The following is a 17,167-nucleotide window of genomic DNA, read 5'->3' as shown; positions in this document are numbered from 1 at the left end:
ACTAAAAAAAAAGACATAGGGCTACATATACCCGTGTCCTCTTCTCCTTTTTCTCCCTCCCTCCCTCCCTCACACCAAATCTCCCTACTATAACATCTCTCACCAAAGTGAAAATTGTATTACACTTGATCAGCCTTTGTGACAGAAGTATCCAAAGTCTGTGGTTTTGTGTATTATTCAAGTTTGGCCAAATACAATATTAACATGTTTCTCTCCCGTTGCAAGAGCTTTCAGAGTAGGGTACTGTCCTAAATTTTCTGTCCTCTGCCTATTCATCCCTTCTTCTCTTGGCTTTGTCTTTTCCAGAATGTCAAATACTTTCAATTGCACAGTATCTTATGTTTTCAGACCAGGATCTTTTACTTTGTAGTATGCATTTTGAGTTCCTCCATTATTTTTATTTATTTATTTATTTTTTTGCCAGTCCTGGAGCTTGAACTCAGGGCCTGAGCGCTGTCTTTGAACACTTTCTACTAAATAGTAGTACTCTACACTTAAGCCACAGCACCACTTCCACTTCTAACTTTTTCTGTGTATGTGCTACTGAGAAATACACCCCAGGGCTTTGTGCATGCCAGGGGAGCACTCCACCACTCGGCCACACTCCTGGCCCCTCCACTTCTTTTTGTAGATGGAGAGCTCATTTCCTTCTATCTCCTTTGTTTAGGCATGCCAGTTTTATATTATCATTCTGAGGGATATCTTGATAGTTTGGACAGTTGAAAAAAATGATACTGTCTTTCTGTGTTTGATTGCTTGTTAGCATATATGCAAGACCCTGGGCTTGACTCCTAGCACTACAGATGACAACCAGAAAAAAATATCTTTATGTAGAGCCTCCCTCCCTCCCTCCCTTCCTTCATCCCTCCCTCCCTTCTTTCCTTCCCTTCTTTTGTGCTAGTCCTGGGGCTTGAATTTGAGGCCTGGGCACACCGTCTGTACTTCTTTGGCTCAAGGCTAGCACTCTACCACAAGAACTATAGGTAACCTCTGACTTTTTTGGTGATTAATTGCAGGTAAGAGTCTCATAGAGGGCCAGGAATTTGGCCTAGTGGTAGATTGCTTGCCTAGAATGCATGAAAAACAGGTTCAATTCTTTAGTATCACATACATAGAAAAAGCTGGAAATGGTGATGTGGCTCAGGTGATAGAGTTTTAGCCTTGAGAAAGCCCCAGGAGAGTGCTCAGGCCATGAGGTCAAGCCCAGGACTGGGCGGGGTGGGTGGGAGGGGGGGATGAAAAAAAAAGAAAAGCAACACTTTACTCAGTAGCAGTCATTCCCCAATCCTCCCTTCCTCCCCCAGCAGCTGGCACCATTGATCTATATTATTCCTCTGGATTTGCCTGTTCCAAGGATTGGAATAAATGTACATGTTTTAGTACCTGTGGCAGCATTTTCCTTTTTCATTACTGAATTATGTTCTAGGAAACATCCCACATTTATTAATCTGCTGATGGACTCATGTTGTTTCCATTTCTTTGCCACTTCAAATGCTATAGGTATGATTATTCATCTACAAATTTGTGTGTGGACATTTCTTTTCAGTTCTCCTAGGCATACAGCTAAGAATAGGATTGCTTAATTGTGTGGTTATTCTGTGGAACTGTTTTTTGGACTTTCAAATTGTCTTCCATTGTGCTATTTTACATTTCTACCAGCTTCATAAAAGGGTTCCACTATCTCCATGGGTTTTTTTGTTGTTGTTGTTTTTTTGTGTGGGTAATGGGGCTTAAACTGGCCTAGGTGCTATCCCTGAGCTCTTCAGCTCAAGGCTACCACCCTTGTTCTTAATCAATACTTACGGTTTAGGACCTCAGTGAGGCCTAGTAGTAGAGTGCTTGCCTAGCCTGTATGAAGCCCTGGGTTCAAGTCCTCAGTACTACATCCATGCCCAGTGATAGAGTTCAAGCCCTGAGTTCAAGCCTCAGGACTGGCAAAAAGAAAACAAAAGTTTTCATCTTAGCTAGGTGCTGGTGGCTCAGGCCTATAATCCTAATTACTGAGGAGGCAGAGATCTGAGGCTCACAGTTCAAAGCCATCCAGGAAAGTATGTGAGAGTTTTACCTCCAATTAAGTGCCAAAACACCTGACATAGAGCTGTCGCTCAAGTGGTAGAGTGCTAGCTTTTTTTTTTTGTCAGTTGTCTGGCTTGAACTCTGGGCCTGGACATTGTCCCTGAGCTCTTCGGCTCAAGACCACAGCCTTACTCCTTGAGCCACCGCACCACTTCTAGTGGTTAATTTGGCCATAGGAGTCTCACAGACTTTAGTGCCTGGGCTGGCTTTGAACCACAATCCTTAGATCTCAGCCTCCTGAGTAGCTAGGATTACAAGCGTGAGCCACCTCGCCCAGCAAAGTGCTAGCTTTAATCAATGAAGTTTAAGGACAGTATCTGGGCCCTGTATTCAGGCCTCAGTACTGGTATGCATGCATGCCCTCTTGTACACGCACACTTTCCATCTATGAATGACTTGATATAGTGAGTTTGATTTGTATTTCATATGCTCATTTCCTTCAAATTTTTTCAAATCTTCGATGGTATTTATTGATTCTTGTTTTTGTTTGTTTTAATTTAGGCTTCATTTCTGGATTCCCCCCACCTACCCATTTATTTTTGCTTTATTTTAACTAGTTCTGGGCCTTGAACTGAGGGCCTGGCACTGTCCTTGGACCCTTTTTGCTCAAGGCTTGCATGCTACGTAAACACTCTACCACTATGCCACACTCCTGTTCCTCTCTCCTCCTTTTTTTTTTTTTTTTTTAATTTTCTATTTGAATGCTTGAAATTTCTTTCTATCTCATTTACAAGAGTTCTTTAAATTTATGATCCATGGGCCTGGAGTTTAGCCTAGTGGTAGAGTGCTTGCCTGGGATGCACAAGGACCCGGGTTCAATTCCTTGGTACCACATACACAGAAAAAAGCCAGAAATGGTGCTGAGGCTCAAGTGGTAGAGCTCTAGCCTTGAGAAAGTCCAAGGACAGTGCTCAGGCCCTGAGCTCAAGCTCAGGACTGGCAAAAAAAAAAAAAAAAATTGATGATCCTACCCCCTTCCCCACCCTCAGTGAACTTAGGCCTTGCATTTTGAATTTGTGGATTTCTGTTATGTAGCATACCACTTTAAAATCTTTTACTTGAACTCAGGGCTTTGCACTTGCTGGGCAGGAGTGCTACCACTTAAGACACATCCCCCAGCCCTCGTCTCATTTCAGTCACTGGTTTTGATCAGAGGAGACATTCTCAATCCTCTTCCTCCACAGCAGGTTTTGAACTCAGAATTTCATACTTGCTCAGCTGGCATTCTGCCATTTGAGCCATCCCTCCTGTTCAGCTTTTAGCTTCTTGTTTCAAAATGGAATCTTTCACACTTTTCTGCTCAGCTGTCTTCCAACCTGATCCTTCAGATTTCAGTCTCCTGAGTACTGGTATTATCAGTGTGAGCCCCCAGTGCATACCTAGCTCTTGGTGTCTCCACCCGCTAAAGCTGGGGATTTATTTAACTCAGTCCTCATACTTTCTCACTATACTATCTGAATCTAGGCATGTGTTCTTGAGCTGGACCCTCAACATTTTTTTTCTTCTTTTCTCTCCTCCTCCCATCCCTGTCCTCCACTTTAGTTGCTTTACTTTTTTTTTTTTTTTTTGGTGAGTCATGAGACTTGGCTCAGCCTGGTGCTATCGCTGAGCTATTCAGCTCAAGGCTACTCTACACCCCTACACTTGAGTCAAGCCCCACTTCCCATTTTCTAGAGGTTAATTGTACATAAGAGTCTCAGATTCTTTTGTGCCCAGGCTGGCTTTGAACCCTGATGCTCAGATCTCAGCCTCCTGTGTAGCTAGGCTTACAGGAGTGAGCCACTGCACCCATCTTTATTTTTTTTATATCAGGTTCTCATTTGTGTCTTGTCTGACCTCTACAGGAATCCTCCTATTTAGTTTCCTATTTAGGTCAGATGACCAGTGTGTGCCATCGTGCTCAGCCTTTTCTTATTAATTGAGATGGGGTCTTGAAAACTTTGCAGTTTCACCTCAGACTACAGTCTTCCTAATCTCTGCCTTCTACATAGCTAGGATTGTAAGCCTCACCCACCCCCTTGTAAACTTTTGAGGTAAGGGTCTCACTAAGTTATTTTGGCAGCTTTTGAATTTGGGGAGCTTTTTTATGCAGCGTTGGTGTTCTTCGTGCTGTTAGTGGTAGTGTAGTGTCAGTGCTTGAGCTACAACTCCAACCTAGAACTGCTGGGTGACTGGAGATAGAGTCTTGCAGACTTTTGTGTCTGTGTTTAGACTGTTCTTGAATTGTGGTCCTATAGCCCTCTACCTTCTGAGTAGCGAGGAGTGTACGCAGTGCTCTGCTGGCTTCAGACTTGTGATCTTCCTGCCTCATCTGGGATCACAGATGTGTACCAACATACCTCGCTACTTTTGATCTTGTCTTTGGGCCATATCTTACTGGGGTGTCTTAAGGTCGGTGAGGTATGAATCTACTCATGTGTACACCTCCCATGGTCCTTTCTCTTGCATACTTCTAAGTGAATCTAGTTGTTGACACCTTGAGAATAAATGATGTGGGCCTTGAGACTCCTATGTGTGCATCTCTTGTAAGGGTATAGAGCCTGGTCCCTAAAAGTATTTGACTTGTCTTTTCTTTGGCATTCTGTTTTTTTTCCTTCCACACTTGACTTTAGTGCAGAGCCCATCCTGGGGGTCACCCACAGACTCAAGGAACCATGCTGCCTACTGTGATGCTGAATTTACTTGTGGCAGGAGAGCAAAGCTCACAAGGGAAACAGGTTGTAGAGCAGCAGTAGGGGAGAGCCTGCTGTCCTCAGGGCCCTCCATCCTCTAACCTGAAACCTGTGGAGTGATTGCCCTTGCTTGCTCCCATGCCCCTATGACAGGTGTCTAGGTGGTGGTTCTGTGCAGATAGACTGTCTGACAGGGAGAAGCCTGAGATTTGAAGAGGTCTACTTAAAAACCTCACTATTCATTTTCTTTTTCTTCTTGCCACTGTGTGCTGTTATGTTTGCCTCCAGTTAGGTATTTAGCTTGCTCGTGGAGTATTCACATAGCATGCACAAGGCTCTGGGTTTCACCCCTAGCACCATCAAATGAAAGGAAGCCCATTATTTGTTTCAAAGTTCCAAAGGAGAGTTAAGAGGAGTTGAGGTATGCTGCTTTTTTTTTTTCCTTTTTAAATGAGAGTCACAGGGCATACTGTTTCTCCTTGTTCTTGGTAAAGTGAGTGGATTTTTTTTTTTTTTAAGACTAACACTAGGGCTTTCAGGACAAAAGGACAGGCAGGAAGGTGTTAAAGGTCCCTACCATCTGTGCTGAGGGTGTGCATGGGGCAAGGGGCCAGAAGATCCTGTCCTCCTCCAGATGATGACCTTCTTTCAGCTACACCAACTATGTTCATTCCTGGCCATTGATCCAAAGGGACACAAATGTTGATTTTTTTTCACTTGATAACTGGTGCTATTGGCTTCTGCTGGGTAGGGAAAAGGGATGCTGTGGTCCAACAATGTGAAGGACCAACATAGAAGTGCCTTGATCTTTTGATAGAAGCAGTTTATAACTCAGGCTGTCTTAGTATCATTTTAGAGAAACTCGTTCCAAAAATGCACAAAATCAGGCTCAAGGTGGTGAGCCGCCCCTCCATTCTTCCTCTCCCCTCCCCAGTCCTCCCTCCTCCTTCCTCTTCCTCCTCCCCCTCCCCCCTCCTCACCCCCCTCTTCTTCTCAGAAAAAACTTCCTGAAACCCATATGTGCTATCTATGTAAACTGGCTTTCTGAGGTTTCCCAGTGATGCCTACTAGCCTGATGAACTAGGTCATGTAATCTGGCCACTCATTTCCAGACACCTACAGATGATCTTGTTCATTTTGGAGTGTTCATGGGAGAGCCTTAACTTTAGAGCAGATTTGCCAAAGGGTTTGTTAGGTTAAAAGATTAAGTCCTGTATGTGGCATTAGATAGAGCTCCTGAAATGGAACTCTCCCTCATTTTTAGGACATTAACAGCGGAGAAGTTGAGGGAAGGGGACGCAGAAGGAACTGAATGGGACAGAAGTTTCACCAACGGAAGGCCACTCGAGGCAAAGACAGTCTGAGGGACCCATCCGTGCGCTTTCTGCTTTCGAGCCTGCAGCCAGAGTCATTAGGGCCTTATCCTGTATCCACCTCTTCATCCCAGGATGCCTTATTGGTTGTCCTTCCTTTTAAACAGGGCAGACCTCCTTATGCTGCTTCAGCAGAAGAAGTGGCCAAAGAACTGAAGTCAAAATCCGGGGAATCCAAGTCCTCTGCTATCTCATCAGATGGGTCCCTGGCTGAAAATGGAGTGATGGCCGAAGAGAAGCTGGTGCCCCAGCTGAATGGGAGTGCAGGAGACACCAGGGCCCCCCACCCTGAAAGTGCCTTGAACAATGACTCTAAAACGTGCAATACAAATCCTCATTTAAATGCACTAAGTACAGACAGCGCCTGCCGCAGGGAGGCTGCTCTGGAGGCAGCTGTCTTAAATAAAGAAGAGTAAACTTATTTTTTATAGAGGGTGAAGGATGCTGGAAGGGTAAGGATTTAGAAATATCTGGAGAGAAAGAGAGCCTGCAGTTATGTACATTTTGTCCTTTCCGTAAGAGAAAAATGAGGACTTTGGAAATTCAGATCCCTCTTTGATATCAGAGATTTAAACAACACATTTTTAGTTTTAACCAGTTGTAGTCAAAATGCTACAATAAAACAAAAAGAAAGAAAATGAAGAGCATTTGACTCCCGCACTTAAAATGAAGTACACATAAAGTTTAAACTGGTTATGACAAAAGCCTATAGTTGTGTTTCTTGAACTATAAAGAAAACAAATTTTGGCAGTTTTTAAGTATATATAGCTTAAAATATAATTTCTAGCATTTGGCACCATATGTATGCCATTATATTTGATTTTGCATTACTGTTTCACAATGAAGCTTTGTTTAAGGCTTTGATTTTTATGATTATGAAAGAAATAAGGCACAACCACAGTTTTTCTTTCTTACTTAAATTTCATCACTGTTGATGTGGTTCTTTTGTGTTAAAAAAAGTGCAACTATTGAAACTAAAAAATTATAGAGTAATATTGCCGTTCTGCTGATTTTAAATATACAGTACATCATACATACTTTACAAGCAAGTTCAATGGAGATAAAGTTGAAATCATAGAAGATGCAAATGACCTTTCAAAATCAACACAATATGTTCTGAAACTTTTTGTGACTAATACCATGCATCTGTGATCAATGAACTATGTGGTTTTGAATCGGATGTAGGCCATTAGTACTACTACTTGAGCTAAACTTCTGCATGGTTCATAATTTTTAAAGTGTGTAGTTAATATTATGCATGTTATTGTCCTTTCTTCCATTCTTACCAGTACGTGCCCATTTGCAAAACAAAAATGCTAATAATCAGTAATAGTCCTATAAAAATGTTAACTCTGTTTAGTCATTGACTGATCTTGCTCTAACCTTAAAATTTTGTGATTATTGACCTCTGTTGCATTTATTCCAACCCCCTGAAAAAATTATCTAGCCGTTTCAAATATCGACATTACCCTGGTGTATTCACTGCTGTATGCATTATTGTTCTTTGTTGCTGTTTTATGCCTTCATATTAGCAAAATATGAAATTCTGTGAAGAAAAATACCCTTTGATCTTAAAAAAAAATCCCACCCTCCTTCTGTAGCAGGAAATAATTGCTTGTTCTTGAGAACTTTCCCATCAAGAATTTAGTAGAAGCAGGTATACTTCTATCATTTTGATGTTTTTGTTAATGTTTCCAAACAATGTACTTTGAAATCCGAATCACTTCTTATCGTTTTCATATACTTCTGATGCTCTTCATCACATTAGTGATCAGAAATGAGGTGTAATTCCCCCACCCCTGCCCGCAAGAGCTAAGTAGGATCTTACTGTAAGTTGAAGGGAGTTTTGCCCTAACTCATGGATTGTGAAGAATGAACTGCTGTTGGGTCTGATTGACTGTTGATGGATTGTGGTGTGGCGTATCTGGAGGCTATTGAATGCAACTTACAATGCTTAATAAAAATCTTTATTCTTTTAGTATAAACTACTGTGTGGCCTTTAAATCCAGTTTGTAAAAGCAGAAACCTATTGGATTTTTCTTTTGGGGGGAGGTTGAACTCTGGGCTTAGGCTTGAACTCAGGGCCTGAGCACTGTCCTTGGGCTCTCTCAAGGCTGGCTCTACCACTTGAGCCACAGCACTACTTCTGGGTTGTTGTATGTATGTGGTACCAAGGAATCTACCCGGGTCTTCGGAGCTTGATCACAGTTTAAGACGCATCATGCCCTTTCAGCGTAATTCCACCCTTCTAGCTCTAGGGTAGCACTAATATGTAGTGAATATGAAAATCCCGTCCATGTTTCAAGTTTAGATTCCATAGAGATTTTATACATTTAAACCACAATCGGGTAAGTTCCAGACTTTGCGTCTCGGGAACATATACAGTCGATCCTGGTGAAGTCGTGATTTTAAACTCAGGAGTTAATCTGTGTGGACTGTGTTTGGCGCATCTTTTTAACCTGAAACTCTGCTGTTACATAGAAAACACTGTCCGGACCTGCGCGGTGCAGCCAGGCAGAGCGCGCGCTTTCTGCCGCACCCGGGGCGGGGCCTGCGTGACGTGTGGTCTGTCTCCGCCTCCCGCGGGTACGGTGAGCGCGCGCGCAACCCGGGGCGGAGCCTCGTGTTTGGCCCTGCCTAGGTGTCCAACGCAGCAGCCTCATTTCCTGGTGAGCCTGGTTACTGACTACTTGTGCCAGCAGACGGCGCCTGCTAAGTCTTCCGGACGCGGTGGCCGCAGAAGCTCCATACCAGAGTTGGCTGGCTGGGGATCCTGCTCACTCTGCAGGCCTCTGGTTGGGTGACCCCAGAATTAAGGCATTCCCCATGTTCCCTGGCCCCACCCGGGATAAGCAGGAACCCCTCTACACCAACCAGACTGATGTATATATGTTCAGACCTGTCCAGGGCCTGAAGCTGCTCCTAAGTCCTTGGGAACCCCCATTGGGCTTGCCTTTGCAGACTCAAGATGAATCCAACCGTCTTTTCTGAAGGATTTGGCTTCCAAACATGGGAGGAAATAAAAGTCTCTGGCACCTCTTTTCTTCTCCATAGGCTTTGAGGGTCTCTGCCCTTCTGCTTGCCAGCTGTCTGGAGCTGTCAGACTATTCAGCCCCTTTACTTCTGGACAGTCAGGATGGTTCTGTGTGACAAAACACCCTAGTCCATGAAGGACAGTGGTGTGAGAAAGTTTCATCCACTCTTGTTTCCCAAACCCCTGGTGGAAGAAGCAGTGTTTTCAGTCCTACCATCTTTCATTCAGGTGTGTCCCCCAGGGTGACAAAACATCACAGGTCCTGCCATTCCAGAGACCTCAGGTTCACCTCATTTGAGAACAGCCCTGTGGCTTGAAGCTGCAGGAGTCAGTGCCAGAGACAAATGCAGTCATCTCAAGGATGTTCCCTCCTATCACCTCGTCACTGGGACAATTACAGATGCTTTAGACCCTGAAAGTCAAGCCTAGCTCCAAGGCAGGATGCTCCACAAGTCCCTAAAGCCCAAGGGGTTCGGGCCTGAGAGAGAAGGAAAAGGAGGGGAAAGGGTCAGTGATTTAAGGCTAAACAAGAAATCAAGACTGCATGTTTGGTCAGAGGAGACAGTGTTGCCAGAGGCAGTGACCCATGCCCTGTAGCTGTGGAATATCCTGGGGGCAGATCACATTTTCCTTTTTTGATCCAATACTAGGGCTTGAACTCAGGACCTGGGCATTGTCCCTTAGGGTTTTTGTTGTTGTTTGTCTGTTTTCTCAAGGCTGGCACTTGAGCCACAGCTCGCCTTCCAGCTTTTGGATGGTTAGTTGGAGCTAAGAGTCATATGGACTTTGCTGCTTGGGCTGGCTTCAGATCAGGATCCACGGATCTCATTCTTCTGAGTAGCTAAGATTACAGGTGTGATCACCAGTTCTGGCTTTGTTTTTCTTCTTTTTTGTTTTTTTGTGTGTGTGTGGGTCATGAGGCTTGAACTTGGCCTGGTCACTGTCCCTGAGCTCTTCAGCTCAAGGCTACCACCCTACGCTTGAGCCAAGCCCCACTTCCCATTTTCTAGGGGTTTGGAGATAAGAGTCTCAGGTGCCTGGGCTGGCTTTGAACCTTGATCCTCACATCTCAGCCTCCTGAATAGCTAGGATTACAGGCTTGAGCCATCATACCCGGCTGTTTCCTTTCTTTTCACAAAAATAGTTTGTATTGACTTTTTCATGTTTGAAAAAGTAGGACTTATTGTGACACATTAAAAAAAATGTAGGTAAACAAAAAGAAAAAAGCCACCAGGAATTCTTCCACTGTGCGACACTCATTGTGAAGACTGGATTGCTCCCTCTTTGGTGCAACAGTTTTCTTTTGTTTTTCCTTTTGCAGAAAACAATCATGATGCTCCATACATGTTTGTATCACTTTCCCCATCTAGGATCATGTGAGGATGACCATATCACAGTGGATTCCCTGTCTTTGGCAGCAGGGCAAGACATTTCCCTTACTTGTTGAGCAAGTTCTTATGGAACCTCTTGCTAGACTCTGCCTGGTCCCCAAGGGATGGAAGGCCAGAGAGAATACAGCTCCTTATCTCCTACCACTGACCTGTTTTTACATTTAAATGGGAGACTAACATACATGTGTAAAATCAAGAATACTTTAAGCAAATTTGGGCATCAAGGGTACACACACCTATAATCCAAGCTACTGAAGAGGCTGAGATCTGAAGATTATAGTTCAAAGCCAACCTGGGGAAGATAATCCATTAGACTTGTATCTCCATTCAACTATCAGAAAAGCTGGAGGTGGAGTTACGGTTCAAGTGGTAGAGCATAAGCTTTGAGCATAACTGTTCAAGGATAGTGCCTAGGCCCTGAGCCCCAGGACCAGCACCAAAAAAAAAAACAAAGTAAGAAAACGAGGTTAAAAAAAATAGGTAATGAGTTGGATGCTGGTAGCTCACACTTGTAATCCTAGCTACTTCAGGAGCCTGACATCTGAGGATTATGTTTCAAAGCCAGTGCAGGCATGAAAATCTATGAGAATCTTATCTCCAATTAATTACCAGAAAACTGGAAGTGGTGCTGTAGTTCAAGTGGTAGAGTACTAGCTAGGAGCTGAAAAGTTCAGAGACAGCACCCAGGCCCAGAGTTCAAGCCCCACAACCAATCAAAAAAAAAAGTAGGCCTGTAGTTTGGCTTAGTGGTAATGTGCTTGCTAGCATGCACAAAGACTGGGGTTCGATTCCTTGGTATCACTTACACAGAAAAAGCCAGAAATGGTTCAAGTGGTAGAGCTCTAGCTTTGGGAAAGCCCAAGGATAGCACTCAGGCCCTGAGTTCTGTGGAGAGGAGAAAAACCTGAGGCAAGGGCGTGGAGTAGGCTTGAAAGGCCATGAAATGCGTGGGTGCACTCAGAAGCCTGGTGGTTTCTAAGGGTCCATGCCACCCTGATAAATCTTGTGATGGCCTGGGTCATTATTTCAACTGAGCATTTCACCTGGAACTAGTTCTGTCTGTGTAAACACCAAATTCTGCCTGGTGAAACTCAGGGGCCTAAGAGCCATTTGTCTGCATAGGCCCAGCTGCTAGGCAAGGCCAGGCTACTGGCCTTTGGTCAGTTTGACAGGTTAAAGTGGTCTTTCATTTGAGTAACTTTTCTTTGCCAGTTGTGGGGTTTGAACTTGGGATCTGGGTGCTATCCGTGAGCTCTTTTGCTCAAGGTTAGCACTCTGCAATTTTGAGCTACAGTGCCACTTCTAGTTTTCTGATGTTTAATTGGAGCTAAGAGTGTCACAAACTTTCCTGCATGAGCCCAGCGTCTAGCCATAACCTTTTTGTTTGCCAGTCCTGGGGCTTGAACTTGGCCTCAGCACTGTCCTTGGGCTTTCTCAAGGCTAGAGCTCTACCACTTGAGCCACAGTACCATGTCCAGAGGAATCGAACCCGGGTCTTTTTGCATGCTAGGCAAGCATTCTACCATTAAGCCAAACTCCTGCCCCTACCCCCCTTAAAAACTATACTAGTGTTTAAACTGAGTGCCTCAGAGCTCTTCTTCAAAATTGGAACTCTAGGGGGTGCGGGAGGGAAGGGAAACAGGGACAAAAACATGAGAAGGGGTATCAATGTGTGAGAAGTAATGCAACTATAACTCCATTATACATTATCCCAACAATAAAATTTAAAAAACAAAAACAAAATTATCAAAAAAAAATGACCTGGAACTCTACTATTTCAACCATTCCTACAACCCTACCTTTTGCTAGTTTGGAAACAGTCTGGTGGAGTTTTCTTCCCAGGCTGGCTTAAAACCACAATACTTTGAATCTCAGTCTTCTGAGTAAAAAGGCATGAGCTACTGGTTGGTACTCAGCTACTGGTCTGGTGATGTTTTAAGGGGGAGGCAAGATTTTCCTGTGTTTACTATGTAGCCTAGACTAGCCTTGAACTCACTATCCGTTTGCTTCAGATAGGATTACAGGCTTGTACCAACACACCTAACTTCATCTGGATGACTTTGTTTTCTGGTGACAGTGACCTTTCTCCTCATGGCTAATTTGTTGTTTCTTAATTTTTCATTTGACAGAGAATGTTGGCCGAGAGCTACTTGAGGTGGAAGGAGGTAGGGAACAGAACTAGTGCCTCCAGGGGAGTGTTATCTTATAGACGCTTAGATCTAGAAATTCTGGACTCCAGACTGGACACATTAAGTTTCTGCCATTTAAGGTACCCAGTGTGAGGTCTTCCATTACGCAACCATGAATACTCATCACCTTGAACCACTGATCTGGAACAGTTGCCTCCACTGAAGAGTGGCTTTGCTGGGATTCTTTCCCTTTTTTCAATCCTTCCTTTCTTGTGTGTGTGTTTGTTGGTAATGGGGCTTGAACTCAGGGTCTGAATGTTTTTCCTTAGTTGTTTTTGCTCCACAACTCCACTTCCAGCTGTTGGCTGGTTAACTGCAAAAAAAGTCTCCTGTCTGGTCTGGCTTCATACAACAATCCTCAGGTCTAAGCCTCCCAAGTAGCTAGGATCGCAGCCAAGATCCTTCTGACTCCTGTGACTGGAAAACGGAAATGTGAAAGTTTCCATAGATCCATAGAGAATGAACCCACCTGGAGGGCCAGAACTTTAGCTGGTCCTGTCTCTCTGATAAATGGAGGTCATATGTCAAGTTGAAGGTTTTAGCCACACACAACTGACCCTTAAACTGTGTTGCTTGTGTGGAGAAATGGGTATTCAAGCTTTGTATCTAACCACTGATCACTCCTGAAGGGGCCAGGGCCAGTGCTGGGTTTGTTGCAGAGGGGATAGTTCTAGGGCTGTGGATTTCCACCTGAGTGCAGAAACTTCACTGTGCAAAACATAATGGCAGTAGTGGAAGGTCTGATGGTAAAGTAGAGGAAAAGAGAACTTGCTTTGGGTAGGGTGGAAGAACTGGATTGGGGAAGCCCTTCAGGACTGACCTGAGGACAGGAAGTACTCAGGCAGAGACTGTACATCTCAGGTACATGTCCAGGATGGTCCTAAACTACACATACACATACACACACACACACACACACACACACACACACACACACACACACACACGGTCATGCCTCAGAACTAATACATGAATTCTGCAAAGAACAGGATACAAAATTAACATATAAAATCAATTTTCTGGGGTGGGCGCGGTGGCTCACGCTTGTAATCCTAGCTACTTAGGAGGCTGAGATCTGAGGATCAAGGTTCAAAGCCAGCCCAGCACAAAAGAACCTGAGACTCTTATCTCCAGTTAAACTCTAGAAAACCTCAGTTTGCTGGGTACATGTGATTCATGTCTGTACTGTAATCTTAGCTACTCAGGAGGCTGAGATGCAAAGGATATGGTTCAAAACAAGCATAGGAAGAAAATTCCCAAAATGTCAGCGGAAAAAGCTGAAGGCCCTGAGTTCAAAATTCCAACACAGGAACAAAAATTTAATAAAGAAAACTTTCCATATACTAACAAACAATATAAAAAGAAAATTAAGAATTTCTTAGAGCCAGAAGCTGGTGGCTCACACCTGTAATACTAGCTACTTAGAAACTAGCCTTGAGCAAAAAGGGCTCAGAGAAGAGCTGGGAATGTGGCTTATTGGTAGAGTGCTTGCCTAGTATGCATAAAGCCCTGGGTTCCATTCGTCAGTGTGGCATAAAGAGAAAAGACTGGATGTAGCCCTGTGGCTTAAGTGGTAAAGTCCTGAGCAAAAAAGCTCAGGGATAGTGCCCAGGCTGTGAGTTTAAGCCTCTGGACTGGCAACAGATAAAAATCACAAAACACTCTCATATCTGTGTCTTGAAATAAATATTTTATATATGAATATATTTATATTTTATAAATTATTATTTTATATGATCAGATGCATGTAGGCATTACACATATGTGTTCCTCTCCTAAGTGTGTCCTCTTTTGGTCTCATTGTGTGTGAATGCCTAGAGTCCTGTATAATTTACCATGTCTCAGTGTATTTTATTAGTTTTTTCTTCCTTTGTTGGTCATAGGGCTTGAACTCTGGCCTGGGTGCTATCCCTGAGCTCTTCAGCTCAAGGCTACCACCTAGAGCCACAGTGCCAATTCGGGTTTTCTAGTGGTTAACCGGAGATAAGAGTCTCACTTTTTTTAGTACCCAGGCAGGCTTTGAACAGCGATCCTCAGATCTCAGTCTCCTGAGTAGCTAGGATTACAGGCCACGGCGCCCAGCTTGTCTCAGTGTATTTTAGATCTTGCTTCTGAATACCAGATAAAACATGTACTGTTTGTGTCTTTGAGCTTGGCTTACCTCACTTAATAGGATTTGTTCTAAGTCCACCCACTTCCCTGCAAATGACATATTATTTTAATGGCTGTGTAAAATTCCATTGTGTATAGGTATCACATTTGCACCCACCCTCTATACCTTCCACAGGCAAGGCCAATCTGCATCCTTGGTGTTAATGCTGTGACATGGGGACACCTGTAGATACTAGCTACCCAGTACCAAAGAAGTGATATGATGTGGGGGGCAGAATGCCCTGAGCTTGGAGACCACTGCTGCCCCATCATATCTTTCCCAGCTGAATACACATAAGCATAAATAAGGAGGGGAGGAAGAGGGAAGAGCACATCAGGGGAAAAGATGGAGAGAGAATACCCAAAGTTATGGAGTGATCTGAGGCCAGTTTATGCAGCAGACAGCAGCAGCCCTGGATGGGTTCGGAGTACCAGGAAAGTATTTGGCTGACATTCATAAGGACAGCTACAGAGGGCACAGCTGGCTACCACAAGGGGGGGCCAGTGAGGATGGGTGAAGACATCCCAGGGGATAACATGTAGAGGGAGGCGGGACTTCCTGGGATAGTACAGGTTGAGGAATTGGAGACGTATGGGCCCCTCACTTGCTCCCTCTGGCCTCTCAGAAAGCCAGTCCTCTTCTACTTAGACATTTAGTTGCTCTAAACCTCTATTTTCATTTCTGTAAAATGGCTCCAGCATCAGGACTCAGACAAAACCTTGTGAAATCTGGAAGGCATCTGGTGAGTTTTGGGAACCACCACTACACCACTATTTGTAAACAAGGAAAGTGTTCAGGGGAGGGAAGGCTGTCCATAGCCTCTGTCCATAGCCAGTGCTGCTTGCTGTACTGGAGTTTCCAGAAGTTTCTAGACTTAGCATATAACTGCTTTATTACTGTGCCCAATTCATGGGACTCAACCTAAGCCTCCTTTTGAACCCTACCCTTTATTCACACCAAGGGCCTAATCCTAGACAATGGCTTAATAGTTCTTTCTGGACAGCTCAAATGTGGAGTACTCCTCTCTGCCTCTATCTACAGGATTTTCCCACCTTCACCTTCCTCTTCTTCATACTTGCTCTCAGCTAAGGCCCAACCTTGGGCCAGATCCTGAATCTGTGGTCCAGGAGCCACCTGTTTGAAGAGTGGGTGTTGACATTGAGGGCAGGTTGTGCCCCAACCCTAGGATCTTCACTGAGTTGCTGGCAATGGAACTACTAAGCCATGACAGTGGCTATGAAGTCTTAAGTCTGGAAGGCACCTGAAGTAAGTGATTCATACCTCACACTGGAATATGGATTTTGCCACAGGACTGGGGGCAAGGGTAGGAGGCAGGGTCCAGTGAGGTTTTTTTTTGTTGTTTTTGTTCAAAACCCAAGACAGGGGTGCTCAAAGAATGCAGCATTTTGAGGAGGGGGCAGGGGAAGGCCTCCATTCCCCAGTAGGGATCTTCTCTGCAACCAAAGGCCACTGAACAGGATAAGGAGGCCAAAGAGGCAGTTCAGTGCAAAGGCTTATGGGGCGACTATGACAATGATGACAATGTAGCCCCTTGGCTTCTTCTTTAGGGTCCTGGTGCATAGACGCAGGGTTACTCGACTGCTCTCCTTGCCTCTTGGGTCTCCTGGGCCTGGGGGCGCCATCGGGGGTTCCAGGACAACACAAATGCTAGGTAAGTGGTCTCTTTAGAGGGTCACTCCATACAGTGCCAGTATGCTTTAGGGTCCCCTAACTTTGATCCTCTACCTGTGGGGACTGAAAGTCCACGGAATCTTGTGAGGGAGCAGAGCAGCCCCCAGCCGGGAAGGAGGGAAAGGGGAAGTTGTATTTGAGCCAAAAACGTCGTGGAGACTTGGGTGGGAGGGAGGCAGCAAAGCCCAGGAAGAGGAGGACTAAACCCCCCACCCCCTCCCCGTCCGTCCCACTTGGGGGGTCAGAAGAAAGTTAGGGCCGAGGAGTTGCTTCTTTGCTTCTCGGCCTTCTGGAAGGACGGGAAGGACGGCTGGCTGCCAGCTCTTCCCGGGTCCCCCTGGCTTACCTTCTCCCTCCACAGGGTTCTCCCAGCCCAGCCACCCCACTGAGGCTCACCCCCGATCCACCTCCTGCCGGGTCCCCCCACCTCCCAGCCCACCTTCTCCCCAGGGACCCTCGGCCCACCTTCTTCCCGGGCCGCCTTCCCCGCGGCGGGAGCCGGGCCCAGGCCGGCGGGCGGAGGCGGCGCCACCCGGGGCGCTGACGTAGAGGCCGTTCTGCGGCCGGGGGTCCCTTCGGTGGGGCCGC

General features: G+C 45.1%; 1 protein-coding gene across 1 annotated transcript in view; it reads left to right on the top strand.

Moving 5' to 3' along the window:
• The window catches only part of Fam120a (family with sequence similarity 120 member A), a 99,775-nt gene extending 91,669 nt beyond the window's left edge, over nucleotides 1–8,106 (top strand). The window contains exon 18 of the mRNA XM_090329900.1: nucleotides 6,229–8,106. Within this exon, the coding sequence (XP_090186026.1) occupies nucleotides 6,229–6,537 (309 nt within the window). The 3' untranslated portion in view covers nucleotides 6,538–8,106. The remainder of the gene's footprint in view (nucleotides 1–6,228) is intronic.
• The last annotated feature ends 9,061 nt before the right edge of the window (nucleotides 8,107–17,167 follow it).

Source organism: Megascapheus bottae, chromosome 3 (genome assembly GCF_031878675.1).
Source record: "Megascapheus bottae isolate mThoBot1 chromosome 3, mThoBot2.hap1, whole genome shotgun sequence".
NCBI classification, from domain to species: Eukaryota; Metazoa; Chordata; class Mammalia; order Rodentia; family Geomyidae; genus Megascapheus; species Megascapheus bottae.
This window is presented reverse-complemented; position numbering and strand designations above follow the sequence as displayed.